Here is a 14,057-nt window from a genome sequence, read left to right as displayed (position 1 = left end):
TTATGCATGGGAAATCATGTCTCAAAGCTTGATTTGAGTTTTTTGAAGTAGTAGCAAATAGGATTGAGGGCAGAGCAGTTGATGTGGTCTGTATGGACTTCAGTAAGGCATTTGACAAGGTTCCCCATGGGAGACTGGTTGGCAAGATTAGATCTCTCGGAATTAAGGGTGAACTAGCCATTTGGATACAGAACTGGCTCAACGGTGGAAGACAGAGGGTGGTGGTGGAGGGTTGTTTTTCAGACTGGAGGCTTGTGACCAGTGGAGTGCCACAAGGATTGGTGCTGGGTCCACTACTTTTTGTCATTTACGCAAATGATTTGGATGTGAATAAGAGCTACAGTTAGTAAGTTTGCAGATTACACCAAAATTGGTCAGAGAAGAGGGTTACCTCCGATTACAACAGGATCTTGATCAGATGGGCCAATGGACTGAGAAGTGGCAGACTGAGTTTAGTTCAGATAAATGTGAGGTGCTGCGTTTTTGGAAAGCAAATCTTAGCAGGACTTACGCACTTAATGGTAAGGTCCTCAGGAGTGTTGCTGAACAAAGACCTTGGAATGCAGGTTCATAGTTCCTTGAAAGGGGAGTCACAGGTAGATAGTGAAGAAGGCGTTTGGTATGCTTTCCTTTATTGGCCAGAGTATTGAGTACAGGAGTTGGGAGGTCATGTTGCGGCTGTACAGAACATTAGTTAGGCCACTGTTGGAATATTGCGTGCATTTCTGGTCTCCTTCCTATCGGAAAGATGTTGTGAAACTTGAAAGGGTTCAGAAAAAAATTACAAGGATGTTGCCAGGGTTGGAGGGTTTGAGCTATAGGGAGAGGCTGAACAGGCTGGGGCTGTTTTCCTTGGAGTGTCAGAGGCTGAGGCGTGACCTTATAGAGGTTTACAAAATCATGACGGGCATGGATAGGATAAATAGGCAAAGTCTTTTCCCTGGAGTGGGGAGTCCAGAACTAGAGGGCATAGGTTTAGAGTGCGAGATGAAAGATATAAAAGAGACCTCAGGGGCAACATTTTCACAGTGAGGGTGGTACGTGTATGGAATGAGCTGCCAGAGGAAGTGGTGGAGGCTAGTATAATTGCAACATGCAAGAGGATTTGGATGGGTATATGAATAGGAAGGGTTTGGAGGGATATGGGCCAGGTGCTGGCAGGTGGGACTGGGTTGGGTTAGGTTGGGATATCTGGTCGGCATGGACGTGTTGGACCGAAAGGTCTGTTTCCATGCTGTACATCTCTGACTCTGACTTTTTCTAAAATTTTCCCCTTCCTTCAGGGAAGCAAAGTCGATTGCTCACCTTCTCTTCATAGTAGTGAAAATGGAGATTGGGAACTTCATGTGAATGCATTCTAACATTTTGTTCACCATGACTTTATTTTGGTAATGATTCAACTGAGAGTTAGGATAATATGTGTCATTGAATTAATTCCATTGCAGTCTTGATGTGTATTTTTAATTTGTCACTTTGTAACAATGAGAGACAATGAAAAGGGGATAAGAATAATGGAGTTGAGAGGAACTTAATGTAAAAATTATTATAACATAAAATTATTCAATGGGATAGCGATTGTTGTCGGTCACTCAGAATCTAGTGTCCTAAATATAAACGCAGGAAACAATAAAACTGAAATTGAGGGGTGATTAATTTAGGTACATTCAGTAAAATTAATTTACGTACGTTCAGTACGTTTAGTAAAAGCATGGCAGATGCAATATGACATGGATAGACAAGTCCACTTCAGTCAGAAAAGCAATGGCAGAGTATTATTTAAATAGTGATGGACTTGGAAATGTTGTTAATATCCAGAGTCCTAGGTGGCATTGAGACGTACAGCACGGAAACAGACCCTTTTGGTCCAACTCCTCCATGCTGATCAAATATCCTAAATAAATCTCATCCCATTTGCTAGCACTTGGCCCATATCCCTCCTAAACCCTTCGTAATCATATGCCCATCCAGATGCCTTTTTAAATGCTGTAATTGTACCAGCCTCCATCACTTATTCTGGCAGTTCATTCCATACGTGCATCACCCTTGGTGAAAACGTTGCCCCTTAGGTCTCTTTTTTTATATCTTTTCCCCTCGCACCCTTAACCTATGCCCTCTAGTTCTGGACTCCCACAACCCAGGGAAAAGACCTTGTCTATTATCCTGTCCGTGCCCACATGATTTTATAAACATCTACGGTCACCTCTCAGCCTCCACTCCAGGGAAAACAGCCCCAACTTCTTCAGCCTCTCCCTGTAGCTCAAATCCTCCAACCCTGGCAACATCCTTGTAAATCTTTTCTGCGCCCTTTCATGTTTCACAGCATTCTTCCAATAGGAAGGAAACCATAATTACATGCAATATTCCAACAGTGGCCTAACCAATGTCCTGTACAGCTGCAACATGACCTCACAAGCATACCAAATGCCACCTTCGCTATCCTCCTTGTTAGTATGTCACTGAAGGCAAGCATGCAAGTGCAAAACTTGGGTATGTTTGCCTGTAATACAAGAGTGTTTGAATATAAGGCTTTGGTGGGGCCAAATGTTCTCCTCATTACAAGTGCACAGTTTCCAAAGCAAGGAGGTTATGATTAACCTTTTACGGAATACCAGTTTGGCATTAGTAAGAGTGTTGTATTCAGTTCTAGATACCGCGTTTCAGGAAAGATGTGAAAGCTTTAAAAAGGGTGTAAAAACATTTTGGGAATGATTCCAGGGGTGTGGTGATTGTGGCTTGGATTGAAGAACCTGGTTTTGTTCCCTTTAGAGAGGAGATTGTCAACGTATCTCATGATTGTAATTGAAACAAAGTAGATAAACTTCCCATTGGCAGAAAAGTCAAGAATCTGAGGATAGCGATATCCGGTGAATGGCGAAAGAAGTAACAGCAACCTACAATGTGGCAAGTAAAAATTACCTATAGCAAGAAAGTTAGGAGTGAGATGAAAAATGTCGAGTCAGAGTTGTTAGGATTTGGAAGGCATTACCTGGGAGACTGGTGGAGGCAGATTCCATAGGAGGTTTCAAAAGAGAGCGGAGGATATAATTAAGTCATTTACTTTCGAAGGCTACAGATATAGGCGAAAGTGAGGACTGCAGATGCTGGGGATCAGAAAGTGTGTGGTCCTGCAAAAACTCAGCAGGTCAAGCAGCATCTGAGGAGCAGGAGAGTAGACATTTCTGGCAAAAGCCCTTCAGGAATGAGTCTGAGAGCTAATGCGGTGGTGAGATAAATGGGAGGGGGGTCGGTAGCTGAGAGTGCACCATGCAAATCCCAGAATTTGTTTCAAGCCGCTGTCCTGAGACAACTTAAGGCGTTATCGATATAAAGCAGGTGACCACTCCAGTCAGACAATGTATTTTGGACATGAGGGTCTTGTTTGGAGTCTGTCTTTTATTTCCAGAGTTTGAGTATTAGGAGTTTATAAAATGCCACATTAACTGCCTACAAATTGTGTTCTTTTTGAACAAAATAGTGGATCTGCAAATTCACCTCTCAGATTTGAGTGTGCGTGTATGTAAGGGGGGAGGGGGAAGAATGTGTTTGTGAGTGTACGCGCAATTGAGAGAATCTATGCATTAGAGTGTGTGTGTGTGAGAGAGAATGTGTTGGAGAGAAGGTCTGGTGGGTCACCTGTAGTGCAACATGAACCCAAGAATCTGGTTGAGGCTGTCCTCATGGGTACTGAACTTGGCTATCAGCCTTTGCTTAGAGATTCTGCATTGTTATGTACCCCAGAGTCCTCTGAGGACATTTGTCTGAAGACCTGAAGCCAAATGTCCGTGACCACTGAAGTATTTTCCCCCACCAGGAGGAAATGTTCCTGACATGGTGTTTATTTGTCTGTTTTGTTTTGCCAATATACTATGCATCAGGGCATCCTTGCCTGCTGTGTATGAGAGATACAATGTTGGTGAATCACGAGTATTTGCTGTGCATGTAGTGGGTGGTGTACTCATTTGTAATGGTAGTATCCATGTCAATGCTGTGATACATCTTATAGAGGTTACCCTGACAAGGTGGTATGGTGTATTGGTTGATATCCTGAAGACTGGGTAGTTTGATGTTAACAATCGTCTGTTTTAAAGTTCAGTAGTTGTTTAAAGGAATGAAGTGGAGGAGGAAAGATCTTGGTGATGGGCTCATGCAACATTTGTGTTGCAACCTGTGAAGAACATGGCATAGTTTCTCTGCTCCCAGGAAGTACTGAACGACAAATGGTACTCCATCAGTCGTGTTCTGCGTCTACCTTCTGAGGAGATCCTTACGGTTTCTCACAATGGAACTGGTAACTGATGAGTTGAACTTCATATTCTGTTCTTACGAGGGTGTCTTTCAATATGTTTCAGCTGCTCATTGTGTTCCTCCTCATCTGAACAGATTCTGGCTTGTCCATAGGGGATGTCTGTTTTGATATGTCTAGGTTAGAAGCTGGAAAAGTGCAGCATCATAACGTTATCCATAGGCTTGCACTGGAGTGATGTATTGAGGTGTCTGTCCTTGATGGAGATGTGTCCAAGAATGAGACTGATTCCAAAGAGTAAACCATGGTAAGGCTGATAGTGGAGCAAAACTTGTTGATATCACAATATAATTTTGTGATTCTTTGCTAAACATCCAAAAGAAGAAAGTGTTGTCAATGTACCTGGTGTACAGCATTGGTTGGAAATCCTGTGCAGCAAAGAATTCTTGTTCAAACTTGTGCATGAAAATGTTGGCATATTGCGGTGCAAATTTGGTCCCCATGGCTGTTTCTTGTGTCTGGATGAAGATCTAGTTGTCAACGGTGAGACATTATGGTTGAGAATGAAGTGGATGAGTTGTCAGATGGTGCCTGGAGATTGACAGTTTTGTTATGGAGTACTGAGGATGTTGCAGCAATACCGTTATCATGGGGAATGCTGGTGTAAAGTGATAAAGCGTCCATTGTGACGAAAAATGTTCCTGGTTCAACTGGTCCATGGGTGCTGAGTTTCTGTCAGAAATCTGTAATATAGTGACAGAAGCTGGGGGTTCCCTGTCCAATGGGTTTCAAGATGCCCTCAACATAGCCAGAGAAGTTCTCCCATAGGGTTCCATTGCTTGATACGATGGGATGTCCAGGTGTATTGGCTTTGTGTATCTTCAGAAGGCAGTAGAAGTCCCCTGTGTGAGAAGTACGTGGGATGAGAGTGTGCAGGGTACTCCAAAGAACTGGATCAAAAGTCTTGATCAGTTCATGGGTGTGTTTTTTGGTCTGATCAGCCAGTAGTTGCCTATACTGTTCCTGGTTGTTCAGTTGTCGGTATACTTCCTTTCTATTCTGTATGACAATGGCTCCTCCTTTTTTGTCTGGCTTGATGGCAATGTTGCAATTTGGTCTTGAGAGCATGGATGGTGTTGCGTTGTGCTCACATGACGTTTTGTGTTATCTTGTGCAGCTGATGAATCTGGCACTCATTTCTTGACAGTTTGAGTATACATGTCAAATCTCTGGAGAGGTCCAATTCGACTCTTTTGGCTGCTGCACTGTGAATCTCTGTTCCACTTCATTGGGCTCACTGCTGATCTCTTCCAGGCCTTTATTCATCTGATGAATTCCTTTGTGTCTGCCACCAGACCAGTGTAGTCCGTTTTGGTGGTGGGGCAGAAATCGAGCACTCGGCTGAGGACTTCGATTTTGTCTGGTTGAAGGGTGTGGTCAGATAAGTTGACAATCCCATTGCTGTCATGTGATTTTTGACTTTGTTCAATCCAATCCAACAATGGCATCTCTACATCGTCAGAGGTTCTGTTCACTGAACTGGGATGAACGAAGCCAGACTAGTGCTTGTGTAAATAAAGGGTGACTTGGTGACTGGTTACCGGCCTGTGTAGATGCACTGTCAAAAATTGTTTCAAATAATAATCCAGGAATGAGAGATCAAAAATCCTGAGGTCTAATTTGTCAGTCCCGTTTTAGAATCTTTCATTTCCTGGCTTCCTTGTCACTCCCTGTATTTGTTTTTGTTTTGTGTGGTCCTTATGAAGTCTGAACCCCATTGCACCGTAATAACCAAAATTGAATGCTGTTTTTCACTTTGGGTCCAAACCAATGCTGCATATGATCTTATTGTCGCCTTTTTACATATCTATAACACCATGTGAAAGTTTCCTAAATTTCAGGTTTAAAAATTGCACAATGAGTTTAATATATTTAATGTGGTATATTTTATAACAATATGGATTACAAGTTGTAATATTGGTTTCTTTCAGGGCCAGTCTTATTGGATGAATTTGTGGAATGGTTTAAAGACAGACAGATGTCCTAGCACTTATGATTCAGAAACAGCAGTACAACATCCATTTCAACATTAGCCATAAAAAAAACCTAGGAAAACAGATTTGGAATGCATTTTGTTTTTGTCTCTCCCCTCCACCCCCCCTTTCAAATCCCACCCAAAAAAAATTGAGTTGCTGAAAGCATTAAATATCTACAAGCACTGTGCTACAAACATTGAAGTCTGGTATCAGAATTTCTTCCGAGCTTGCTTTGCTTTTTTTTTAATAGGACAACAATTATGGTACCACAGGCCACAATGTGATATCTTGCTGTTGACATTGTGAATTCTATGTTGTAAGCTGTTTCATGCAGAAACCTCCATTTTCCGAGGGATTGTGAATCACAATGAAAAATGTATTAAATGGTTAAAAGTCTTAGATGAATGTTTGTTGAAAAGATTTCTTAATCTTATGTATGTATGCGAGTAAAACTGTTCTGTATAACTTACCTGATGAAATGCAATTAGGTTTTTTTAAGTGTAAACTGTTGGGCAATAGTATAACTTTGTTTTGATTCACTGCACCTAGCTGTTATCTGTTGAAATGACTAATGCACCACGTGGGTTGTAACCCTAATTTTTGCATTGTATTTTCTGGCTAATCAGCATTTTTTTTTTGTTTTGCTTTTGTGTAACTAGCAACTAGCTATAAACATTAAATTGTCCTTTAAGTGGACACATAGTTTAATAATGTTACCAAGTTTTGCACGTTCTAAGATAAATAGAATATTTGAATGTCTGTTGTGGAGATCAACTAGTATTCAGATATGTGTTTAAAATCATGTGTATGTTTTTTTTCATAGTATCACTTACTGATAAGGAAAGTGCTGACATATTCTTATCAGACTGTTTAAGTCTGGTGTTACAAGTCAACTGAACTAATGTAACTTAGCTGGCTTGACTTTGATCAAGATATTGGATTAAGATCAAGTATCCTGTATTATAGTATGACAATGCTATTAAAGGTACCTTTTGACCATGTCAGTAAGTGGAAGTCTGTATCTAAAGCAAATGAATCTTCAACTGTTGCATTTTTCTACTGTTTTAGACAAATTAGGCAATACCACGGTCTTTTGCAGATCTCCCTGTACATGAGTGACATCTGGGCACTTTACATATACCAATATAACTTAATTATATGCCCCAGTTTCTGATTTTCATTAATGTGATTCATAAATTCCCATTAATTTATAATCAAACTTTTATCTGAAATGATATTTCAGTGAGAACAAGTTATCTTTTATTTTTGACCGTAAGATACATTCAATAATACTGGAAATCACATACAATTAAGGTGGGTATAATTTAAAGTTGATCTATATAAGAAACAACGATTCCAATGTAAGCTTTCTTTATTAACACTTGGAAATTGTACCCTGCTAAAATACAAGCTATGGATAAGGCCGTTTGGGTATAGCAGTACATTTATTTTCAGTATGGCATTAGCAAGATAATATTGTCCATTGCACTTTCATTATTTTAAACCCCTGCTGTACAGGCAGTACATGGTATTGCTGATTCATGTCCTCATTACTCACTTCTTGCTGATCTAGTTTAACATTAGTTATTTTTTAGCCACGTGAAGAGGACAGTATTTCATAATTGCTGTGAAAACATCTTTTTTATGATTTAAAACTCATGGAATTGTTTATTGAAATGTGGTCTTTATGGAACTTTTTAAAATCCTCTGCATAATTATTGCATCTTTTTTTCTGACAAAGGAACAAAATATTTTATTTACTGTTCGATGTCTGTAATATCAATCATAAATTCATCATCCTCTGCATTTCCAATAAGCTGCTTGTTTCAAAATCTATTTTAAGCACTTTTGTTTCAACATGGAAAATGAAAATTTTCCTTTCTTCCCAATTTGCCTTCTGCTCCTTTCCATTACATTGATGCACTTTGCATATGTTTTTATATTTTTCAACAGTCTTTCATTCCAACACTGGACCTGAATTTCAACCAATCATCCACTGCATTGGAATATGATATTATTGATGTATTTTAATTTGACTGTTCAGTGAGAGTATGTTGAAGATTAATCAAGACCATTCCCATGTTTTTGCTAATTTTAGTCTTGAGCTTTTTTGAAAAGCCATCTCAGTTGCTTGTTTGCATTTGTTCCCTACTGTTCCTTTTTGTGTATTTAAAAAAGACTAGTAGTTTAGTCGTTCAAGGTTGTTCAAATGATATACATTTCTGGACAGCAGGTACTCGACTTTAATACTATAGTTAAATTTGCTTTGACTTGATTTTTATATTCTGCTTTGGTAAAAATTGACATGATTTTTATTTTAAATTTGAAGCTTTCTGGTGGAATGTTTGCACAATGATGAGTACATAAAGACAATAGTCCCACCTGTGGCACTTTGTTGTGAATGGTGTTGGATAGCTTGTGTTTTATTCACGTTCAGCAATTGCAGACTTGAAAACCCCTTAACTCATCTTCCACAAGACCCATCTGAATACATTTATGGTGTGTTTGGATTTTTTTTGCATATAATGTTGAGTTTAAAATATTCAGAAATGTTTATTTTGATCAATTAGACAAATTGGATATTGCTTATGCCCACCCAGGAACAGTAAAACATTTGGAAACCTGCACTTTATGGGACCAAATATAGGAGGATTCCACAATTGTATAAATAAGAACCTCTGAATTACTACTACTACTAAATACAGATGAATGGTTTCCTACATCTGTGTTCCTGTTTCACTGTCATTGACAAAGTATCAGGTAATTTATAATGTTCACTTGTAAATGAGATCTGCTTGCTCATGATTGAAGTGGTATCTATGTTATTATGTAGATAATCATAGTTCCACTAATATGCTATGGGTTTTAATAATCTTTACAAATTCATTGAATATCACTTGTAGTAACTCTTGTGTAAACCCAGAGCATGCACCCTTTATATGGCTTCCTGAAACTATTTTAGAAAGATGCTTCTGTTTTGATTTGAAAATACAGCAGTTTTCAATTAATTCCCCAGTTACTCCATATTAAAAATGAAAAACTAAACTTCAGGTTGACCTACAAGATATCTTTTTGCTTTGGTTCTTATGTTTTATCAATTTTGTTTTGTACGAATTATTGTACTGCTGCTATTTAAAAGGTATATGTTTGAGGGTTCATTTCTTTGGAATGATCGAGTAATTGCCAACTGTTAAAATCATGAAATATAATTGTCTGCACAATTTAATCTCTCAATCAACGTAAAGCAGACCATGTGCACAGCAACAGCTTTTCAAAGAAGTGGTGCTCCCATTCTTGAAAATGTTTCATAATTCTAAAGTCTGTCTTCCTTCAGTTGTAAAATGACTTATTAGCTAGGTGCATTTGTTTCAAATGTTGAGCTAAGCTTGTTCCTGTTTTATTAGCATACAGTATCTGTACTGCCTTTGTGTCATTAAATAATGGCTTAATTAAAACATGGATTGTTTTTGTTTCATTTTAGCTTTAATTTTGATAAAATTGCTGACCATACATTCTTACATTATACAGCCTATTTTGAAAGAAATGACAATGAATTATCTGACTATATTAGCATTTTAATTCCTAATATTATGCAACTTTGTGGCTTTTGCTGTGAATCCATTTTGGAAAAAAAATCAAATGACATAAAATAATGTTTGTCAAGTAACTAGGGTATCATTAGCCTGTATGTTTTGCAAATGTGAATTCCTCAAATGGCAAAAATCAAAGTTTGTTTACTATAATTAAATACTACTTCATAAAGTCAAGAAAATTAAGTAGAATCCTATATAACTGGCCAAAAAAGGCAATAACCAACCTCACTGTTATTCAACCAAGCAGTATTTATTAAATAAAACACAACAGCATTAAGTACATTCATAAAAGGTCGTAAAGACCGAGAAGGAACAGCAGTCAAACAAATTTGCCTTAGTGGATGACATTGAAAACTTGTAGTTCAGCATGCTTAAAAATCAGCAAACTTCAAAAATGTATTATTGTTTTACAAGCATTTGAAAAAGGGTGATGCAGAAATATGAATAAAATAAACATTTTGCTTAATTAATTAGTCATTCAATTCAGCTCCCAACATCTTGAGAAAAAGGAGGAAAGGTCAAGTTAAAAACTATTTCAAAAGACTGAAGAGGCAGTGATGTTCAAACTTTGTCTTAACTTCTGAAAAAATATTGCTGTATTTGCAGAAAAAGTTGGGTATGTGGTAAATTTAAGCACTAACTGCAATCCATCTGTCACTGTTTAAAATTGAATTCCTTGCATCATGCAACATTTAATGTCACTTTTAAGTTGGATACATAAATAGCTGGAAGTATGATCAAACATTTGATCTATTAAGTCTTAACTTTTTATAATAATCAGCTACTTTTGAGCACTTGGTATCAATAACAGAAGTTACAGCTGATTATTATTCTACTAGTTTCTGAATATGACCATGTTCAGTGTAAAACTGGTCTATGAGAGGGGAATAGTAAAGAAGCACCATTAAAGCTATATTTATTTAATACATATGCAATACTGAAGAGGAGATACTCTGGAATATAGTCAGTAGCACATGAATTGAATACTGCTTAAAGGAATGGTGACAGCCTACTGGTGTTATCACCAGACTGTGAATCCAGAGAATCTAGGGTAATGATGTAGGGACACTCATCTGAATCCCACCAGGGCAAATGGTGGAATTTGAATTCAATAAAAATCTGGAAGTTAGAGTCTAATGATGACTATGAGTTGACTATCAGAAAAAAAGCCCTCAAAATATCCTTTAGGGTTAGCTTGCTTTTCTCTCCATGTATGCTGCCTGATCCACTGATCTCCAGCATTGTTTTGTTTCAGTTCAGATTTCAGCATCAGCAGTAATTTACTCCTTAGCTATCATCTTGACCTGGTCTGTGTCTCCAGACCAACAGCAAAGCAGCTGACTCTTACTTATCCCTAACTGTCTAGAGGGTAATTAATAAATGCTGATTTAGCCAGAGGTACCCACATTCCATGAATGAATTAAATAAAAGTGACTTACTGTTGAAGTTTTTAATCTTGCACTCCAGACAAATGCAAGAATGTCCAATTTAAAGTGGTCACAATTCATACCAGAAACAGCATGTTGACAATACATTCAATATGTAGGCTACAAATTCCAGTGATTGGGTCAAATGATACAGCATATTTTCAACTATCCAATATGCACCCAAGGACTGTAATCTTCCTAAACCCAAAACAAAGTATCTACTTCATAATAATTACACTTAAGCAGCTGTAGTAGTGTGCCAACCAATCAGCATCTTTTTACCCCAGTAATACAAACCGTTGATACTGTTTCATGTCTTGGTCTTGAGTGGAAGATGAAGCGCTTTGGTAACCGGTCTCTTTTGTTCAGCAATGCTCAGGAGTGATTCCTAAATCGTAACTCTTTACTACATTAGCTGTCTAATCAACAAGCAAGCTCAAAGCCTAAAATACATTTGCTTAAAACAAAATGCAAACTTGAGTTTAGTGACTTAATTTTTTTTGTTAAAAATGGACACTTGTTGAGACTCGGCCATAGGGACACTAATCTGTTTTGTGACTTTTTCCAAAAAAATTACATCTACTCTGAAAATAACACTTTCATTGTGCAGGTGCATAAACAAAATTTGATCAGCATATAGTTCCCATTTTGCCATTCTTGCTTGTTCATATTGGTTAGGTGTAACTTCAAGTTCCCAGCTTGAATGCAGTATGAATTAAGTCATTTACACAGATGAGGTCCAACATGGACACCAGGATGACACTATTCCAAAATATCTTGACCAACTTCTTAAGCCTGTGTCCTTTAGTAACAATAGCACTAAATCTCATCCTTCAATTTGATTTTGCTAGTTTTCATTTTCCACTGTTTTTACAAAAAAACTAACTTCAATAAATAAAATATCACTGTTAGATGGTGCAGTGAAGTTTAATTACCTTTGTATTCACACTATAAGTAACTAGCTATTAATGAACAGTCTCTCCAAATGCCAGTTTTAGTCACAAATGTTACTCTTTCAAAATGTCTCAAGCAAGCCTTATTTTGAATTTTAATTTGGAAAGCCATCAAAAAAAATTTAACTTGGCATCTAAACTGTTTGTCATTTTCTTTGCTAACAAAATATTTTGTAGTTGGTGAAATACAAAGATAAACCAAAAGTCAAAAGTGTGCTTTAAAGGTTAGACATTTGTTTAGCTCAACTTAAAATATGCCCCAAAAATGCAAAATAACAACCACATTCAAGCTTTCAACTAGTTGAGTTTTCCAATCACTTAAAATAAACGTCAGAAACATGTTAAAAAGAGATCACTGTTTACAAAGCGTAAAAGTAATTGAAAAGAAATTAGAATGTAGTTCGAAAACCATTTTTACTCAATTTTGTTCACATTTTCAAAGGAATTATTGTCAACCTTCCCCAAAATTGAGTCAAATGTCAATTTTTTTTTTTGTTCACTGTATTCCTCTTTTGCTTCCAGAATTAAATGTGTGAAAATAAGTGTTCACAATTTTCTGCTGTGCAATTGCAAGCTTGTGATTCTCCTTTGTTAAAATGAATAGGACTAGAATCATAGGTCTCCTCAATTATAACCCTAATGTTGTACCCTGGGATTTGTGATAGTGATCGTAAAGTACATTGAAAACTAGCAAAATTAGATGCATAATATATACTCCCTTCCAGATAGGATGATAAAATTAGATTCCCTATAGATTTACCATTTGATCGAGAGGTACTGATGCATAGGTTTTTGACAATGTTTACTACGTATTAAAGATAAGTTCACTTCTAACCTTTCAAAGCAATGGTATTGCTCACTTACATGTCTTGGAAAAGGGTAAATCCTAGTCCAATTCCACAATTATTATAAACTACTTACTTTATTATGGATTTTATAAAGTCAATGCATGATGCTCGTTTCCAAACTTTAAAAATATGAAGTGGAGCTAGTTTTATATTTTGAAAGCATTGTCAATATTAATGTATTTAAATTTTTGTTGACTGACAATGGTATAAGAATGTTTTGAGTTGGAGTAGAACTTTTAATGGTTCTCAACCATAATTAATTTTATGCAATGTTATTTTTCTCAACTCTATCTACTGTACTATGGACTTTTCCTGCCAGTTTGATTATTTCCTGAATATTTCTTGTTTGTAACAAAAGGCCATTGTTCAAACTGCTGCTAAACTATGCAACTCTTGTATCTTTTTGTAATGGGTAAAATAAATCAGGCACTTTGGTTACAAGGGACAGTAACTAAAATAAATGAATACTGACTATTTTATATTAAACTGGCTTCAAATTTTCTTTGAGAGATGAATGTTAGTATACTATCATCAATCCCTTCATTTCTCAGTACATGGTATGCTTTCATCTTCAGTGAATGATTCCACAGGGATTGTTAGATGTTTGACAACCTGTATTTCTGTTTTTCACCAGGACTCTGAAGAGTGTTCCATCTGCACACATACAGAGTTTATAGCGCTCCCACCCATCATCTACTAGGAATTCTCCTGTTGATGGACTTGGAAGCCGTGATGTATTAATCATCACTGTGCCATTAAGAATAATACTGTTTACCTAAGGGTAAAAACATAAGAAAAATGAATCATTATTACCATCTTTTGAAACAAAACATTAGGTAGGCACATTATGTACAATGAGAAATGAAAAGAGAATTGGAAGTTGAAAAACTCCACTGCACTAAGTCTACGTTCAAAATCTGGACTTTTGCTCTTAAAAGTTATTTTAAGCTTTACATT

At 37.1% G+C, this 14,057-nt stretch overlaps 2 protein-coding genes across 4 annotated transcripts in view; one reads left to right on the top strand and one right to left on the bottom strand.

Moving 5' to 3' along the window:
* dcun1d4 (DCN1, defective in cullin neddylation 1, domain containing 4 (S. cerevisiae)) overlaps window positions 1-9,734 on the top strand; it is a 69,964-nt gene extending 60,230 nt beyond the window's left edge. For both annotated transcript variants that reach the window (XM_060830858.1, XM_060830866.1), the window contains one exon: window positions 6,235-9,734. In XM_060830858.1, the coding sequence (XP_060686841.1) occupies window positions 6,235-6,290 (56 nt within the window). In that variant the 3' untranslated portion in view covers window positions 6,291-9,734. The remainder of the gene's footprint in view (window positions 1-6,234) is intronic.
* Window positions 9,735-10,145: 411 nt separating this feature from the next.
* The window catches only part of sgcb (sarcoglycan, beta (dystrophin-associated glycoprotein)), a 32,862-nt gene continuing 28,950 nt past the window's right edge, over window positions 10,146-14,057 (bottom strand). For both annotated transcript variants that reach the window (XM_060824260.1, XM_060824264.1), the window contains exon 6: window positions 10,146-13,875. In XM_060824260.1, the coding sequence (XP_060680243.1) occupies window positions 13,672-13,875 (204 nt within the window). In that variant the 3' untranslated portion in view covers window positions 10,146-13,671. The remainder of the gene's footprint in view (window positions 13,876-14,057) is intronic.

Source organism: Hemiscyllium ocellatum, chromosome 1, assembly GCF_020745735.1.
Source record: "Hemiscyllium ocellatum isolate sHemOce1 chromosome 1, sHemOce1.pat.X.cur, whole genome shotgun sequence".
NCBI classification, from domain to species: domain Eukaryota; kingdom Metazoa; phylum Chordata; class Chondrichthyes; order Orectolobiformes; family Hemiscylliidae; genus Hemiscyllium; species Hemiscyllium ocellatum.
Note: the sequence above shows the minus strand (reverse complement) of the source record. Positions and strands in the feature narration are given on the sequence as shown.